This window comes from Cuculus canorus, chromosome 2, assembly GCF_017976375.1.
Source record: "Cuculus canorus isolate bCucCan1 chromosome 2, bCucCan1.pri, whole genome shotgun sequence".
Taxonomy (NCBI): domain Eukaryota; kingdom Metazoa; phylum Chordata; class Aves; order Cuculiformes; family Cuculidae; genus Cuculus; species Cuculus canorus.
Genome location: NC_071402.1, coordinates 31,600,724 through 31,617,510, shown reverse-complemented (window position 1 = coordinate 31,617,510; position 16,787 = coordinate 31,600,724). Strand labels below are relative to the sequence as shown.

The 16,787-nt window shown below is 40.0% G+C and overlaps 1 protein-coding gene across 1 annotated transcript in view; it reads left to right on the top strand.

The window, feature by feature from the left end:
- STMN2 (stathmin 2) overlaps positions 1-16,787 on the top strand; it is a 41,390-nt gene extending 24,603 nt beyond the window's left edge. Inside the window, exons 3-5 of the mRNA XM_009570926.2 lie at positions 34-206; positions 10,435-10,626; positions 13,807-16,787. Coding sequence (XP_009569221.1) covers positions 34-206; positions 10,435-10,626; positions 13,807-13,866 — 425 coding nt within the window. The 3' untranslated portion in view covers positions 13,867-16,787. The remainder of the gene's footprint in view (positions 1-33; positions 207-10,434; positions 10,627-13,806) is intronic.

Here is a 16,787-nt window from a genome sequence, read left to right as displayed (position 1 = left end):
GAAGGACTTGCCATTTCTCGCTTTATTGTGCAGACATGGAAGTGAAACAAATCAACAAACGTGCCTCGGGCCAGGCCTTTGAACTGATCCTAAAGCCACCATCTCCGGTCTCAGAAGCACCACGAACTTTAGCTTCTCCAAAGAAGAAAGAACTGTCTCTTGAGGAGATCCAGAAAAAGCTGGAGGCTGCAGAGGAGAGGAGGAAGGTATCTTTCCTAAATGCTAATAGTTAGATCTGGCTTAGTGTGCAAAATATCAGCTAGTCTTCCTGTCTATTGGTATGTTTGCCCTGCATGGGCAAAAATTATTAACATATTTAAAGAAAAAAATTAGTTTATTTTCTTTCAGCAGCTTGCAAACAAACCTTACTGGTTTTGGTGTTTGGGAAGTATGCATCACAGAATACAGATAGCTTGGGACAGAAGGTGCAAGTGGATTCAAATATGTATGCTTACTGTGTAAATATAAGCGATTGATTCATAGCATCTATAATAGTTGCTGAAAACTAGTGCACTTTTTCTGGTGTCCAAGAGATGCATGTGCAATTCAAACAGCCACTGTCTACTAACAGATCTCGACTCCTCATAGGGCCCATGGAAATGACTCACAGGCCTTCCTGAAGCAACTGAAATGTCTTATTTATGCAGTATGGAGGCATGTCAGCCCTGAGTTATAAGCATTCTGGATCATTCACCACGCACCTGGTTGAAGACACTAGCATAACACAGATACTAAGAAGAGGCATTCCTAGCAAGCAGTCTTGATAGCGCTAGAAGTTTGCCTTGCAGGGTTACCTACAGACTAAGGCTTGCCTTATTTGTGACCTTACCCATAAGGATAAAACCCTGTTTCATAATCATTGGTTCTCATATAGGGTTTCAAAGGCTTCTTACATCTTCTTCACTAAAGTTAGCACAAATGCAGGGTGCATGCAGCAGGAAGTCCACATTCACTGTTTATTTGGCTTTAATCATGACTGATGTGTTGAAGAGGTCTTTATTTGCTGTAAGTCACAGATACCCCAGATCACTTTCACTTTTCTGCAGAAGATGTGAGACCAGATTCTTGATGAGATAGGTCAGAAGATAACAGGTAAAGCCAGTGAGATACTCACCATTGCCAGCCTAAATTGCCAGTCTGAAAATTAGCAGTGTTCTGTACCAGAGCAGTATTTATGCTATAGAATCATAGAATCGAATCGTAGAATCATAGAATAGCTTGGTTTGGAAGACACCTTAAAGATCATTTAGTTCCAACCCCTCTGACGTGGGCAGGGACATCCCACTAGATCAGGCTGCCCAAGGTCCCGTCCAACCTGGCCTTGAACACCCCCAGGGATGGGGCATCCACAACCTCCCTGGGCAATCTGTGCCAGTGCCTCACCACTCTCATAGTGAAGAAATTCTTCTGAATGTCCAGTCTAAATCTGCCCCTCTCCAATTTATCCCTGTTCCTCCTGGTCCTATCCCCACAAGCCTTTATGTTACAGCATTTCAGGAAAGTCATGGCTGGCTGCAATGCCCACAGAAAACTCAAAATGTGGTAATATATTGTCCTAATTAATCCATATTTCCTTTTGCTATGGCACAGAAGGAGAACCCAGAGAAGTCACAGGAGCCTAGAAGGACTTTTGTGTCCTTCAGTCAGGTGATAAATGTTCTTTTGTGGCAAATCTACCTGCACCAGTTAAGTTGGAGTTAGAAACCCCTTCTACTTGCTTTTGGTAAAGCGTATCTGAAAATGAAACAAGTTTATGTGTCTCTAAGCCCTTCATTTATCTGTTAAATAATGTGATTTTCTACAAAAAAACGATGTTTGCAGAATCGTTTCTAGATAAGGACAAAAATGTATAGAGAAGTTCAGGGACATCGGATGGCACAGATAGCACATGGAGCAGCTCCAACAAAAGCAGCTGCATTCTTCTTTCACTCCTGTCAGACTAGGTCAGGTCGCTTCCAAGAAATCCCATGGAGTGATTATACTGGTGTATGGTGAGGTGCAAGTCCGTTGGAGTCAGCAAATCTGGATTACTGACAGGTCCTTAAAAGCTCACCTTTAGCTTTGATTTGCAGTGACACCATTGGACCTCGCTAATTTAAACAATTATTTTAGGCAAATACTAAAGTGTTGCCACATTTGCCATTTCTGCTGCATTGCTAACACAAGACTTTGTGCTTCTAATGCAAACACATTACCGCTATTGCTTCTTTCAAAGAACTAATTCTGCCAGTGTTCATTTCAGAAAAAGGGCACGACTTTATGTGAAAGGGATATGCGTTTGCATTAGCACCTGCTCAGAAGTATGAGCTTTCATACACCCAAATGATGATATGCCCCAAAGACTCAGTCTATGAAGTGTCTCTGTACCTAGTGCAAATACTCAAGTAAAGATATGGACACAGAATGAAATGGCAGCAATTAAGAAGCTGATATTATGCATATACTTAGTGGGAAATATAAATTGAATGTCCCAGAGATTTAATTTAATTGATTTCATTACTGTTCATTTCTTCCTAAAGAAAAACTCATTATGCAATAAACCAGTAATCAGTGATAGCAATACAGACACCTGCCATTTCTTCCCCTTGGTATCACATTCATTTTGAATGAACATATAACTGAGATATTTTAATAGACAAGATCCTCCACATTAGTTTGCAGCAGAAATTGCTTGGAAAAGAATGGAGAACAGAGCAGAAAGCTTCATTACCTCACTGTTAAAATCCCCAGTGCTCCCACATCTCAACTACTGCCTTTATTTTTGGCCTGAAAAAGAGAATATTGCAGAGAAGAATAAAAAAGTTATCAGAGGAAGATAACACCTTCCATAAGAAGGTGAATTAATCAGTCCACTTTCCAACTTGGAAAGAGGTGACAGATGGAAGTTAAGATAGAAATCTACAAAATCATGACTGGTAGTAAGATGAATAGGAATAATTATATTCTGCTTCAGACAATCCACGAAATCATCAGACAGCAATTTCAAAACAGAGAGAGAGAATCACCTTTTCATGTAATGTGTAATCAGGCTGTATTTGTTATCACAGACTCTTTAAATTTATTTCAAAAAGAGAATAGAAAAATCAATAGAGCACTTCCTTGTAGAAAATTATTTATTATTTATTATTTATTTATTATTTTCTCTGGCTCAGAAAATATGTAACCTGGTGGCTGCTGAAATTAGGAAGCTATGCATATATATATCTACACATATGTAGTCATCTGCACTTTCCCTAAGCATCTTCGGCTTTCTGCTGCTACTCAACCCAGGCAAACTTTTTCTGACATGCAGCATGGCAGTTGTTATCGTACATTTCAATCGATGTACAACAGCTATCAGGCATGACCATTCTAGATCGTGTCCTTCCAGCACCATTCTAATTAAAATCAAGTATAACTAATGGATGAGAATTGCTTTTTCAGAAAAAATGCTAATTGGTTTCACACTGTTTAGGAATTAGATTCTGCTCTGTTAATTAGACAGTGCACATAAATAAATTTTCAAACTCGTGAGAACACATACAGCTATACATGCACTTCAGCAGGATCCCGCTTACAGTTTCCTGGTTATTTTTCTTGTTTATTTCATTATAAGCTTTTACAGGGCTTTTTCCTTTTCTCCCTCTCTTTGTCTACCTCACTTAACAGTTTCTGTGACCTCATACTCTCAGACTGAGAATTTCACCTGAGTCATATTTTCCTTTTGCATCACACAATAGATCCATTTGAGCTACTTAGAGATTTGTCCTTTCCACTTATAGAATACTCTTTAAAGCATGTTGTTATTATCCCGTTGGTTTTTTTTTGGTATATGTATATTTTCCCACCTTGGTGGATAATCAGAAAAATCTTTTCATCCTTCCCACTTCAGAAATTAGAGCACAGCGACATTGTCTGCAGCAGAATTATGTTTCTTATAGAATCTTTAATATTTATCAATTTTTACCCATTGGCCTTGAATGTTCAGCTACTCTTACACTTGATGTACAGACTTCAAGAACCATATGTCAAATTATATATCTTTATTGCCCCTATTCAATTTACTGGCATAAAAATTAATCACTAAAGGGATGCGCACTTCTACTAGACTTTGGATTATGGTAAAAAAATTGTATGTAATTAAATCCTTTTAATGGCTTCGTATTGGGATAAAATTAAACCGGGCTCCTCCCTAGTGCTTAGCACTGCAAAGACTGCAGGAGAACAGTCACAATTTTGAGTTTCACGCTGTTGGATATAGACTTACAGTTACATGAGTTTATAATACCATTCCTATGAAATGCTGCAAGTTAAGCCCTGAGTGCAGCCTAGCCCGGGCAAGGCTCGCTGTGCTCCCTGCAGCCACCCAGGGCACCTCTGCCAGCATCATGGCCACACTCTGCATTGGGCTTCAGCACTCAACTTGCTGCTCCTTTGAGCCAGCCCAACAGCCTACCCAGAGGCACTTCTTAATAATCTTGAGCCCTCTAACCTTTGGCATTTAAAAAGCAGTCTGTGTTTTACTGCACAGTGCAGCAGGCTGTTGGGAGAAAAGTCTTCACCAAGGTGGGGAAGGTGGTGGAGCTGGAGGACAAATACTGCCTCCTAGAAATTGTGTGGGACTTACAAAATTGCTGCTCCAGACATGAGAAGAGGCAGATCAGATCCTTCTCTGGCAAAAGTGGAGCTTTCTTTGTTCTTCACCTCCTATTCATTTACTATATTCACCTCCTTCTTTTACTGTAATTTGTAAATGAGCAAGCTGAGGCCCTTCTACTGATCTGTGTTTCTGTTACTTGCAGGCTGCTGCCTGAGCTTGTGCAGAGAGGGAATACAGCATGAAATTCTTTTCCATGCAAAGGTCCCAACAGTATGTGTGGAATCAGCACCAGAACCGAGGGTTTCTGCCCGATTTTGATTTACACCATAGCATTTCCATACATGGTGTTTTACCTCTAATGTTTACAAAAGAGAGCCAAAACCACAACCCAACTCCACAGCTCCTCATCCAAAAAGTGTAAGCCTGTGGGTTATAGAATCACAGAGTGGTTTGGGCTGGAAGGGATCTTAAAGATCATCCAGTTTCGACCCCCCTGCTATGGGCAGGGACATCCCACTAGATCAGGTCACTCAAAGCCTCATCCAACCTGGCCTTGAACACCTCCAGGGATAGGACATCCACAGTGTCTGTGGGCAACCTGTGCCAGTGCCTCACCACACTCACGGGAAAAAAAATTCTTCCTAATATCTAATCTAAATCTACCCTCTTTCAGCTTATAAGTCTTACTCCTCATCCTATCACTACATTCCCTGATGAGGAGCCATTCCCCAGCCTTCCAGTAGGCCCCCTTTAAGTGTTGGAAGGCTGCTATCAGGACTCCCCAGAGCCTTCTCTAGGCTAAGCAAGCCCAACTCTCTCAGCCTATCCTAGGTGTTCCAGCCCTCTGATCATCCTCGTGGATGTCCTGTGGACTAGCTCTAACAGATCCATGTCCTTCATGTGCTGAGGACTCCAACATATGTACCCCCAGGAAGATATTTGCTACCAGCTAGGAAAGGTTTGGTGTTAGGCTCCAGGATCTGTCTTGGAGCATATGCAGTTGTGAGCAGAGACAACATACATCCCAGTGCTAGTAAAGCTTCTTCCCACAATCTACTGTGGCCTTTGCTGTTAATGAACAATCATAAGACAAACTGACATTGACCTTCATTAACTTTAACATGACAGGCTTCAGAAGGCAGCAGATCGAGTAATGCCGCATGAGCAGGTAGGGGAACATCAGGTAGAGGGCTTAGGTGATACCTGCATCCCTCCACCATGACGTGTTCACCCCCATGGGTCACAAATCTGAGAGCAGCAATTTTGTGCCAGCTGAGGAAGAGACTGTGGGTTTTCTTGAATCACATTGTGGATGGGCTCTTTTGGTATCTTTTTTTACTCCATGTTCTCAGTAGCCCTGACCCAAAGGTCCCTTGGCAGACTGGACAAAAAAAGGATTGTCATCTAAATTCAAGCAAAAATTTGCACCATCTGGTTTCAACAGAAGCAGGACTTCACCTATGGTTCCAGTTCAGTTCCCTTTTGGTCTCCTGCCATATAGTCATTTCACTCCTCTTTTCTGTGAACCCATGGAACCAGATCATCCCCTTCTTATTTGTTTCTCTTTAGACTGACATCACATTGGGAAAGGAACTGCCTCTCCCTATTTGCACACTGCCCAGGACAGTGAATCCTCACAATGGCCAGAACAGTTGCCAATGTAGTACAAATATAGTATTCCCAGTGAGGAAATTTGAGGAAGCCAGTGCCATAAATGAGGTCTAATGTGAGTCAGTTTCCTTGCTTTTACATGGAAAAATCCCAACCTCAGTTACTTCATCTGAAAACATCACTACTTCAGCTCACCGTTTCTTTCCAACTAATACCGAGGCTGCACCTTTGTATTTATATTGCAGTAGTAGCCTTTAATCCTGTCTTCATGTTCTGCTCCATTAATAGCATCTCTTAAATACATAATACACTAAAGAATACCAAGATTAATGCAGCTTCTGCTGAACAATTTAGTTTTAAAAAATCTGGCCAGTGAATGAATGTGTTATGGAAGTGGAATTCTCATCACTGGTAGTGTGCTTCATATATTCTAGTAACCAGGATGGTGGGGTGAATGCCTTCAGGATGAAATTCCCTCTTTAAAAGCAGTTGTCTGAGCTCATTTTTTCACTTAAAAGCAATCCCTTACTTTTATCTCTGCAAAAATGACTACAATATTTGTACGCACATGTCAAAAATAGATAAATGTGAGAAAACAGAGTACCAATTACTCAGATAAGTAGAATTTTCTTCCTGTGAGTAGTAATTAAGAAATACCTGTATCTCCAAAGCTGGTTTCCATAAGTAGTTTTGCTTATAAAGTGAATATTTAGTTGTCTTCATCTATCTCTGGCCAGCTAAACATAAGATGTGGATTTCCTTTCGAAGCACTACCCTCTGAAAACAGAGTGCACATTATCCTTTAGAAATATGACATGAATGTCATAGAAGTTTGCCCTATTAGTGGTCTTCTTAGTGCAGTAGTACCTTTCTAGGAGCAAAACTATCTGTATCAAGAATGTCTTAAAACATTTTTATTCCTCCACAGCTAGAACTAGACACTTCAGCTGGAGCTGCATTGATAAAGCCTTGTTATATTTAAGAAGTCTTCTAAATATTCCCTCTTAAGTATTGCCTTTTCCTTTCTCCATCATTCCATGGTTTTGTCTCCTTATTAATCTTTCATCCCATTTCTAGCCTTTTCTACTTATTTTCTCACAACAACTGTACAAGAAGCACTTACTGCAAGCCACTTACAAGTGTATTAATATATCGACTGTCAAGGATTTGAAAATATCCTTTCCAGCACTTCAAATAATACAATGTTGAAAATAAACTTGGAATAAAATATGTTGGAATCCTGTATCAAGACCATGGGAGTCCAAATGCAGTGGTTAAAAGCCAATGCAAACAACAAAAGGAGTCTATTAATCCTAGCCCCACAAGGTATCTGGGACTCATTTAGCCATTTCTGGATGTGTAGACTTGGAATAGAAAGGGTGGCCAAGTTCTTTTGCCAAATGTGTTGGAAACAGAAAATCGTTGGACAATCCATACCAAAAATCATACCAACAGCGTTCCAAAACTGTCATAAGGGGATTTAAAAAATGGTCTAAATGTGAGGGAAAGAAGCAGACTTACATCTGGTGTACAATGGCATTGAAAGAGGGGCATCAGTCTCAATGAGACTCTATTCATGGATGATTTGTGGCAGGGAGGGCTGTCCCTTTATTTTGAACCAGTTCTGGCTGGCTACCTTGAATATTTTGAGTGAGGAAAATGAATGCTATTTATGGCATATCGTAAAGGAAAATTGCATTAGGGATGTCAGTTCTATGCAGTCAGTTCCTGAGGCCTGATTTAGTTTTCTGAGATGTGCTGGTGCCAATGCAATTTGCATCCAGTAAATACTGAATTAGACCATAAGGATATTCTTCATTATCATGCATTAGTGGACAAATTACTTCTGCACATCTTGTCTGCTGGTGTAGCCTCCAGAATTGTGTGCACTTTCATGTGGAACTATTCTTTCACTGTTCTCCTGATATTATGGTAAGAAGTAGTTTCAGAAGACAAAGAGTTTGAATGGAAGAAAACAAATCCTGAAAAATGGGCAAGTGCCCCAGGTCTCAAAGGCATTTTGGTACCTCCCATTGAAAGCAAATATTCTTTTAAAAAATGCTGTTTATAGGCACATTCCAAATCTTACTTTTTATTGTACCATCTCCATGGTTCCTGGCTATGTCCTTGGAAATACCTGTTTTCCAAATCTGAAAATACTTGATTCTCTAACACATTATGTATACATACTTTTAACACTATGAAGTGTCAGCCATCCAAATTAACAAGTCACATCTTAAATGCTAAATAGATTTTTAGATTATGAAAGTTAATTTTATATCACTTAAGCAAAGGGTTCAGAAAATTCATGCCAGCAAACAAAATTTGATGATGTTAGCTCTTCCAAGATTAGATGAAAGGTTGCCATTGAACAGTAAATTAAGTAGAAAAGAGAATAACTTCACCAACACTAGTCAAACTGAGCCACTGAGGTTGGTCCAAAATGGTAAAGCAAGATGAAGATGTTCAATTATTTGTTTTACATCGTACTGAGTCTTCCAGAATCACTTTTTTTACATTTTTAAATAGCCTACAGTTAAATAAAAGCTTAATATTGTGTACCTGAAATCAAATGTTTTATTTCAAAATGACCTGGTTTCATTATATGATTATTAAAGTTATGGATGTTTTTGTTAAACTTATGGAGCTTTTATGATTTTTCAATTAGGCTACAAAATTCTTTCTTTGCCCAGCTCTTTTTCCTTTTGGCTCACCTTCCATCCATTCTCCACCAGTGAAATTCCCTCTGCTTTTGGCTGCACCTGTCTGGGGTCTTTTTGTTCTCCTTTGCAACATCTTTTGGCCTGCACAACAGTTATTTTCTCTGAGTTAAAGACCTTCTAAATGCTTGCTGTGTTTCTGTCTGTTCAATGTATGCTATAGTGGGGGTAAAAGCAAGTAAGAGCTTTTCTAAGATACCAACCATTTCAGTAGTCCATTCCCATCAATAAGTGCCTCAGGGATGAGAGTTCGAGAAATAAGCCCTTAACTGCAATCAGGCCAGAGGTGAAAGAAAATACGATAAGTGGCCAAGATGGATGAAAGTAGCTTTTTCCTCTGATCTCAAGCAAGCCATTACAGCCTTGCAAAGACAGATGTGTTTTACTGCAAGATGTTCTGCCTGGGTTTTGCAGCCTTTTCTAGAATCTGCTTAATTTGCCTCACCAGTGCATTTGGATTTATGTGTATCTTACCTCCTCCTCCTAGCTGGATCTCACTCATATAAAATTATTGCAGCCTTTCTCACTCCGCTTAAAGCCACATGGTAGAATTTAACAGGATTCATTACCTCTAATTGTAATTATTGGTTAAAGCCCTTAATTTAGTTCTAAAACTAATTCATTTTTATGGATAACGATGGCAACGGTGCATTGTGATCTGCACTGAAATACACACTTCTCTTCCCAGAGCCATATTTCATTCCCTGATTTCTCTTTGCTTCTTGTGTTCTCTCTAATTTATTTTATCCAAAAGGGATTGTTTATGATTTCCAAATAGGTTGTTTATCATTTCCAAATAACCCATCTGAAACATACTGTCTTTTTGACTAGAATTGCCTGGAGGATGGGCCCAGTGCTCCAAGTTCTTTGGCTTCTCTCCTAGGATTAGTGGCTTTATGTTAGTAATTTGATTTAAAATAAATAACAAAACTTGTGTTTTGAACAATGGGTTTATGAAGAAGAATAACACAGTATTATGCATAGGCTGCATCTGCTTAATTCCTACCTGCAGTTTTCATCCTCCTAGCGAAATTTGAATTTTTAACTTAAAGTAGCTATTCAAGCACATTAACAGATAGTCTAAGCTAGGTGAAAAATGCACCTCTCCTTTGTTGGAAGCCTCCTTTTTAGCCCTGTATATACTTTCAGCCCCTAATCCCATATTGCTACAAATAAAATGCTCATAGCTAAAAGACTGCAGCTGTCAGAGGTTGAGCAACTGCTGCAGTAATCCCAGCAACCCAGGTCGGTAGCACATGACAGCATTTCTTGTTAACAGAAGAGCTTCAGACACTTCTCTACTGCTGCCTAAGGTGTGTACCCCATATTTAGCCAGTGCCTCTACACTCTTGTAATTGAAGCAAATCTGGTTTATACTCAGAAATGATCTTTCCAAACAGTGCACGTAACAACAAAGCAACAAATTTTACGCAGTTTCCCAACTCAATGAACTGTTACCCTATGGGTTTGGGTTTTTTCTCCATGTGAATGTTTTATTTCAGCCGCATGTCTTTCTGTTTCCAGTCCCAGGAGGCCCAGGTGCTGAAACATCTGGCGGAGAAGAGAGAACATGAGCGAGAAGTGCTTCAAAAGGCTTTGGAGGAGAACAATAACTTCAGCAAAATGGCAGAGGAAAAGCTGATACTGAAAATGGAACAGATCAAAGAAAACCGTGAAGCTAATATAGCTGCTCTCATTGAACGTCTCCAAGAAAAGGTAACCACACCATCACTCCTCACTCTAGACTAGAGAAGAAAATCTAATCAATATTTTGGAGAGATGTTGTGGGTAGCTCTTACCTCAGTTGCTACAGTTGAGCAATTTTTAAGTCAGAGCCCCTACCTATCTAAATCACCACTCACTTTTGAAAGAGACTGAACTTCTATAATCACATAATCACAGCATGGCTGAGGTTGGAAGAGGCCTCTAGAGGTCGTCTGGTCCAACCGCTCTGCTCAAGCAGGGCCACCCAGCGCTGGCTGCCAAAGACTATGTCCAGGTGGCTTTTGAATAGCTCTAAGGAAGGAGATTACACAACTCGTGTCAGTGCTCAGTCACCCTCACAGTGAAAAAAGTGTTTTCTAATGTTTAGAGGGATCCTTCCATGTTTCAGTTTGTGCCCGTTGCCTCTGGTCCTGTCACTGGGCACCACTGAAAAGAGCCTGGCTTTTTGTACCCTTCATTCAGGAATTTATGCACATTAATGAGGTCCTCCTGAGCCTTCTCTTCACCAGGCTGAACAGTCCCAGCTCTCTCAGTCCTTCCTCATAGGAGAGACTGAGAAGCAGTCCAGTTTCTTAATCTTCATGGCCCTTCACTGGGCCTTCTCCAGAGAAAGGTTGATTTCCTAGCTTTTAAGAAATGCAGTGAACAAACGAAAGGTCACTGGTGTTTAGATTTCAGCTTTCAAGAAAAATCATTGATTAAATCAAACAGTTGTCCTATGTCTGCAGTTCTTAGTTTCTCAGAGGAGAAAGACGAAAAAATACCATAAAAAGTCTTTCTTATACATCAAAAGGGGTCTGTTCTTACACAAGTCTTGCAACTAAAAGACAGTAAAATTTTCTTTTGGAGATCTTTGGTACAGCCAAAAGAAACAGCTGGATTGTTAACTGCACCAAGAAGGATCAAGTGTGCCTTTCTTGAAAACAATCCTTCCACGCGAGAAGGAATATGCAAGTAAGGATTTAGAAGTGTTAAGAAAAAACAAATTAGTTCTGCTTGAGTGATCTCTTCTTACTCTCAATGATGAACTTTCTAAGATGTTAGTAAATTGACTAACAGAAAGAAAATAGTTCTCAGTGGTTGTCAATGAGGTCTTTCCCATAAGCACCACTACTTCTTGATGGAGACAAAAATCTCAGATAGCAGGAAAGAAACAACAGAAATCAAAGGATGATGTTACAAGTGACTACACAAATGGGATAATTCTTAAGCTTAAGAACTATATGCAGATTGCTTAACATTTTTACCTTTAGATTAGTTTGCAGACATATATCCCAGAGCTTATGAAAACAAAGGAAAAAGGCTATTAGCCATCTTTGAGATCCAAAAGGAAATGAGAAGGACAGTTGAAGCATCTCTCTGTCCTGGGTTAACGTTTAACAGACTGTTAAGTGCCATTTCCACAGCAATATGATGTCATATGCACACAAAATCCAAAGAAGGCTTCAGAACAAAGATGACAATAACTCATTTAGGAACACTGGTACAGACCAGTAATTAAAAATTGCATGACTATAGAGTTTTGCCAATACCAAAATGAACCCTGAGTATTCAGGAAAAAAAGAAGATATCTGGGTGCAAATTTTCAAAAGTTACACAGAAGTGTGGACACGCTGAGGTTTGGTGTCCAGAAGTTATGACAATCAAAATAACTTCTGCATACTGCAGTTAACAGGAGCAAGGCACAAGTACCATTTAAAATCTAGCATTCAGAATTACAGATCTTATAAGAAACTGTAATTTACACAGTCAGTTGATGCAATGAGCTGTCTTGGCCTGTGGTCCGCAGTCCAGTTCAGACAATAGAATCATAGAATCATAGAATTGTAGAATAGTTTGGGTTGGAAGGGACCTTAAAGATCATCCAGTTCCAATCCCCCTGCCAAGGGCAGGGACATCCCACTAGATCACACTGCCCAAGGCCCCACCCAATCTGGCCTTGAACACCTCCAGGAATGGGGCATCCACATCTTCCTTGGGCAACCTGTTCTAGTGCCTCAATACTGTCATGGTGAAGAAATTCTTCCTTATATCAAGCCTAAATCTGTTATAAACGTTCCCCCTCATCCTATCACCACAAGCCTTTATGAATAGTCACCTTCCAGCTTTCTTGGTGGCCCCTTTCAGGTACTGGAAGGTCACAATAAGATCTCCTCCAAGCCTTCTCTTCTCCAGGCTGAACAAGACCAGTCCCTCTAATACATGGAAATACCTATAGAGTGCCTTAAACTGAAGTCAGCTAGGAATGAATGTTTGCTTCTGCAATTGCCTTGTGCTTGTCATTTGTTTGTCTAGGGGGGGGTTCAGTGATCAAACACAAGGGGTAGAAGTCTGATAGGCTGACAGTTGAAAGGAGAGAGGCATCAAACAAAAACCTTAAAACCCAGAAGCTGCCAAAAATATTAGTTTTATAAACATCCCAATTTGAACATTCCTAAATTAATTTGACAATTGTTCCTGACCACAGACCCATTTCCAAAGAAGTAGATGACTATGCAGTGGCTCAAATAAGTCTAAATTAATTATTACTGCTTTGTAAAAGGGAAAACAGCATGGCTGAAAGTGGACAGAAGGGTTTAGCATTGACTTTTGGTAACTGTGTCTCTTCTCCATCACAGCCAGAGAAGGAAGGGAGAGGACACCTACCTTCATCATTCAGTCTAAGGGAGTGTTCGAGATGTTCAGATTTACCTATAGTGGTGGAATTAAATTCTTGAACATTTATTTATGGTCCCCAAATGCTACAGATAACACAGTAACTAACACCACTTCTGCATACAGTGTGCAAGCAATTACTTCAAGCCCACTCATCCTTCCCTATACTTACTTCAACATCTAGGAATTTGAAGGGTAAATACGAGCACAAGGCATGCGGTGCAAGCAGCACCTCTCTTTGTTGGCCCTTAAAAGGAAGCTCTGTGAGGTGCTGAGGATTATAAGGCCATGTCAGATAAAAAACTGAGCTCGAAAGCATAAGTAGAATGTAAGCATCAAACATGCCTCAGGCTGGTCTGGTGGACTACACGTCTCCTACATTGCGTCCTTTAAAGATGGTTGTGCTGTGAAACAAGTTTTGCACAACCATCAGATGCACAACATAAACATGTTTGCATCAAGAGGGTCCCTGGAATGAGAAAGAGGTTTGATTTTTCCCTTCTTGATGTTTTCCAGGAGAGGCATGCTGCAGAGGTCCGTAGAAACAAGGAGCTCCAGGTGGAACTGTCTGGCTGAAAACAGCAATGGTGGATGTGACCCATCCCACCATTAGTAAACTCCCCCTGCCTATATTATTATGGATCATGCGATATCAATATGGGAAATGTATGACATGGTTTAAAAAAAAAATCAAGAACTCAATAAAAAACTTTAAAAAGAAACAAAAATAAACACAAAACCAATGTGGTCTCTTTGCAGAATGATTTGCTTGATGTTTAAAAAACTTGGATCTTATTTTGTAAATACTTACATTTTTGTTAAAAAATACAAGTATTGCATTATGCAAGTTATTTCATAATCTTACATGTCCTGTAACAGGCTTCTGATGTTGTCTATTTCCACTCGACTGAATTTGCTGGGTCTGTTCATTTGAAGCACCTCACGTCTAATTCCATTCCCTGCAACTTTCATTCCAACCCACCATGAGGTCAGTAGTAGTTCTATGGTGCTAGAGACCAGTCATTGCCTAATAACCTAGACTGCTTTGCCATCAATAAGCTTTGTTGAAACAGTGACTAGATCACAGGTATGTGATTTCACATTCAGCTGTGCAAAACAAAAGGCTCTTAAAATGTAGTTTCTTCAAACGCAACTTACACTACAGGACTCTGTACTGTGCTATATAACAGAGGTTAAATCACCACATGCAGTAGTTGTTGCTTTTGCTTTTTAAGGTGAGGCAACAAATACAGCTGTGCAGCAGAATAAAAACAAGTGGGACCAGTTTGAAGCAAATATAAGAGGCAGATTGTAACCATCAAGCTACGACAAATACTTGGTGATGCCAAACAGCCATACAAATGCTAATTGTAAAGTGAGCTTAATTCACCACTTAAAAAATTTATTGATGGAGCAACTAATAGATAACATCAAGTGGCTTTATCTGTAGGTCCATGATCTATGATACTTATCTGATGCTACCACATTACATGTGTAATAGTACAAGAGACTACCAAATATTTCACCTGGAACCCATGAGCCAGTTGTTACCTTATTTTTTGACACTGCTGACTTCCATTCATCATGACCTTTACTCTTCAGTGTTAGCTGACCCTACCTAGTGACAGACATATAGAACTAAGAGGGCTGAAGCAGGAGAATGACTAGACAGGGTGCTTGTGCCAAGTACACTATTACCAAACCAAACACATCATCCCCAAAATAGCTGCAGTTTTGAAGTTGTCCCTGCCCCCCTGGAGGTTGCTGCCTGCATATTCTATTCTTCATTAGTGCTATTTTCCTGTATGTCATTGTGAGCAAGCTGTGATTAATAAAGAATTGGGGTTCTGTGAACTGAAAAAGGGCTTGTCTCTTCTCTCACTCCATTACTTCTCTGATATGTGCCCAAGCACGGTGAAAAACTAATGTAGACTTAAAATCATGGAAATGAGACTTAAATTTAAGACCTGTTAATAAACCAAGCCTCTTTCTCTGCTGATACAGGACTAACCCCTGCTATATGTTTTCCAGTGCTTAGACTGACTGGGTTTAAAGATTACCGTTTAAACTGAGCCTATAAATGTGACCTCTAGCATTGAGTCTATTAAAAAAGAGAACTAGCTACACACATCTGCACATGCACCCCTTAATCCTGACTCAATATTGGGGGGAAAATGGAATTTTGGGAAAGAAAAGTGAATAATGTAATTCTGGGTACATAGATGAATAGCTGCAGCAAGATTCCGGCTGTTAACACACTGATTTTCAGGCTAAAAGGGATTCATTTACAGGATTTATAGAAAAACAGAAAATCACTAGGGAAGTTGCTGAGCTGCAGAGCTGGGATATAAAATTAGATTGAACCAAATTCAGAACTGGACAGATGATCAAGAATTACCTCTGGGATTATTTTTCTGATTTAAAGTCATGAAAGTGACATCATTTATCTGTTCTTTCTGAGAGAAGGGTCAAAAGATCCAGATCTGCAACAGTCTGTTTCTGACCTTTGCAGCCGGTTTTATTTCAGAGACAAGCTATGTCCCTGGAAGATTTGGCCTGCAGTCAAAAAGAAGCAGAAGCTGATTCAGGCACAAGACTTGCAGCTCAGCAATGTGTGCAATGAGCTCTGTACCATGGAATGCAGTACTCCAACTCGCTGCCTAAATTCCTTGTCTTTCTGGCAAAATTACCAGGAGTAAACTGGCAGAGAAGCCAAACAGCAATCTTTGAATCTGGATATACGAGCTTCAATGTTGCCAAACCTATAAAGTTTGTGTATTGTTTTAAGACCCAGTAAAAAAAAAGAGTCAAGCTTATATTTCAATTTAAGATCCAGGATCTTGGTTTGAGGGCTCCTGGATTTTGGTTTCATTTCTTAGTGGCAAATCTCTTATATTTTTCCCTGTCCATTGCCTTGAACGAGATCTGGTTGTTCTTCAAGCCCTTTTCCTGTTTGTTGAGCTGGCTACACTTCCTGAGTGAACATGCCACAGACAAATCTCTTGTGCTGGGGTCAAGCAGGGCAGCCTGCCTCCATGGGGCTAAGATTTCTTCCCCCACAAACAAGAGTGTCTACACCCAGAATGCCCATTGGAATGCTCACTGGCACATGCCTCCCCCAACACAGTCCTGAGCATTGCCTGGAAAATGCTTTTCAAAAGGTACCAAGACTGCAACAGGGAAATGAGTGAAGAGCAAGACAGTGTGAGCACTGTAGACCCATGTCAGAACCCACACTCTGCTCCTGTTCTTTTGGATCTTTTAACAGTTGTGAGCCTGGAGTTCATTTTATTAAGGTATAACTATATTTTGAAAGCCTGTTTGCAAATACATTGCATATTTGATCTATAATAGCAAAAATTGCTGCAGCATGGCCATTTCTGTATATTACTACTGTTTCCTTATACTAATTCCTTATATTTTGCTTTAGTACTGCATTCCTAGCTCCTCTTTGCTTGTGTAAGCAAAAGCATATTGGTGCCACGGGTCTCTCATGT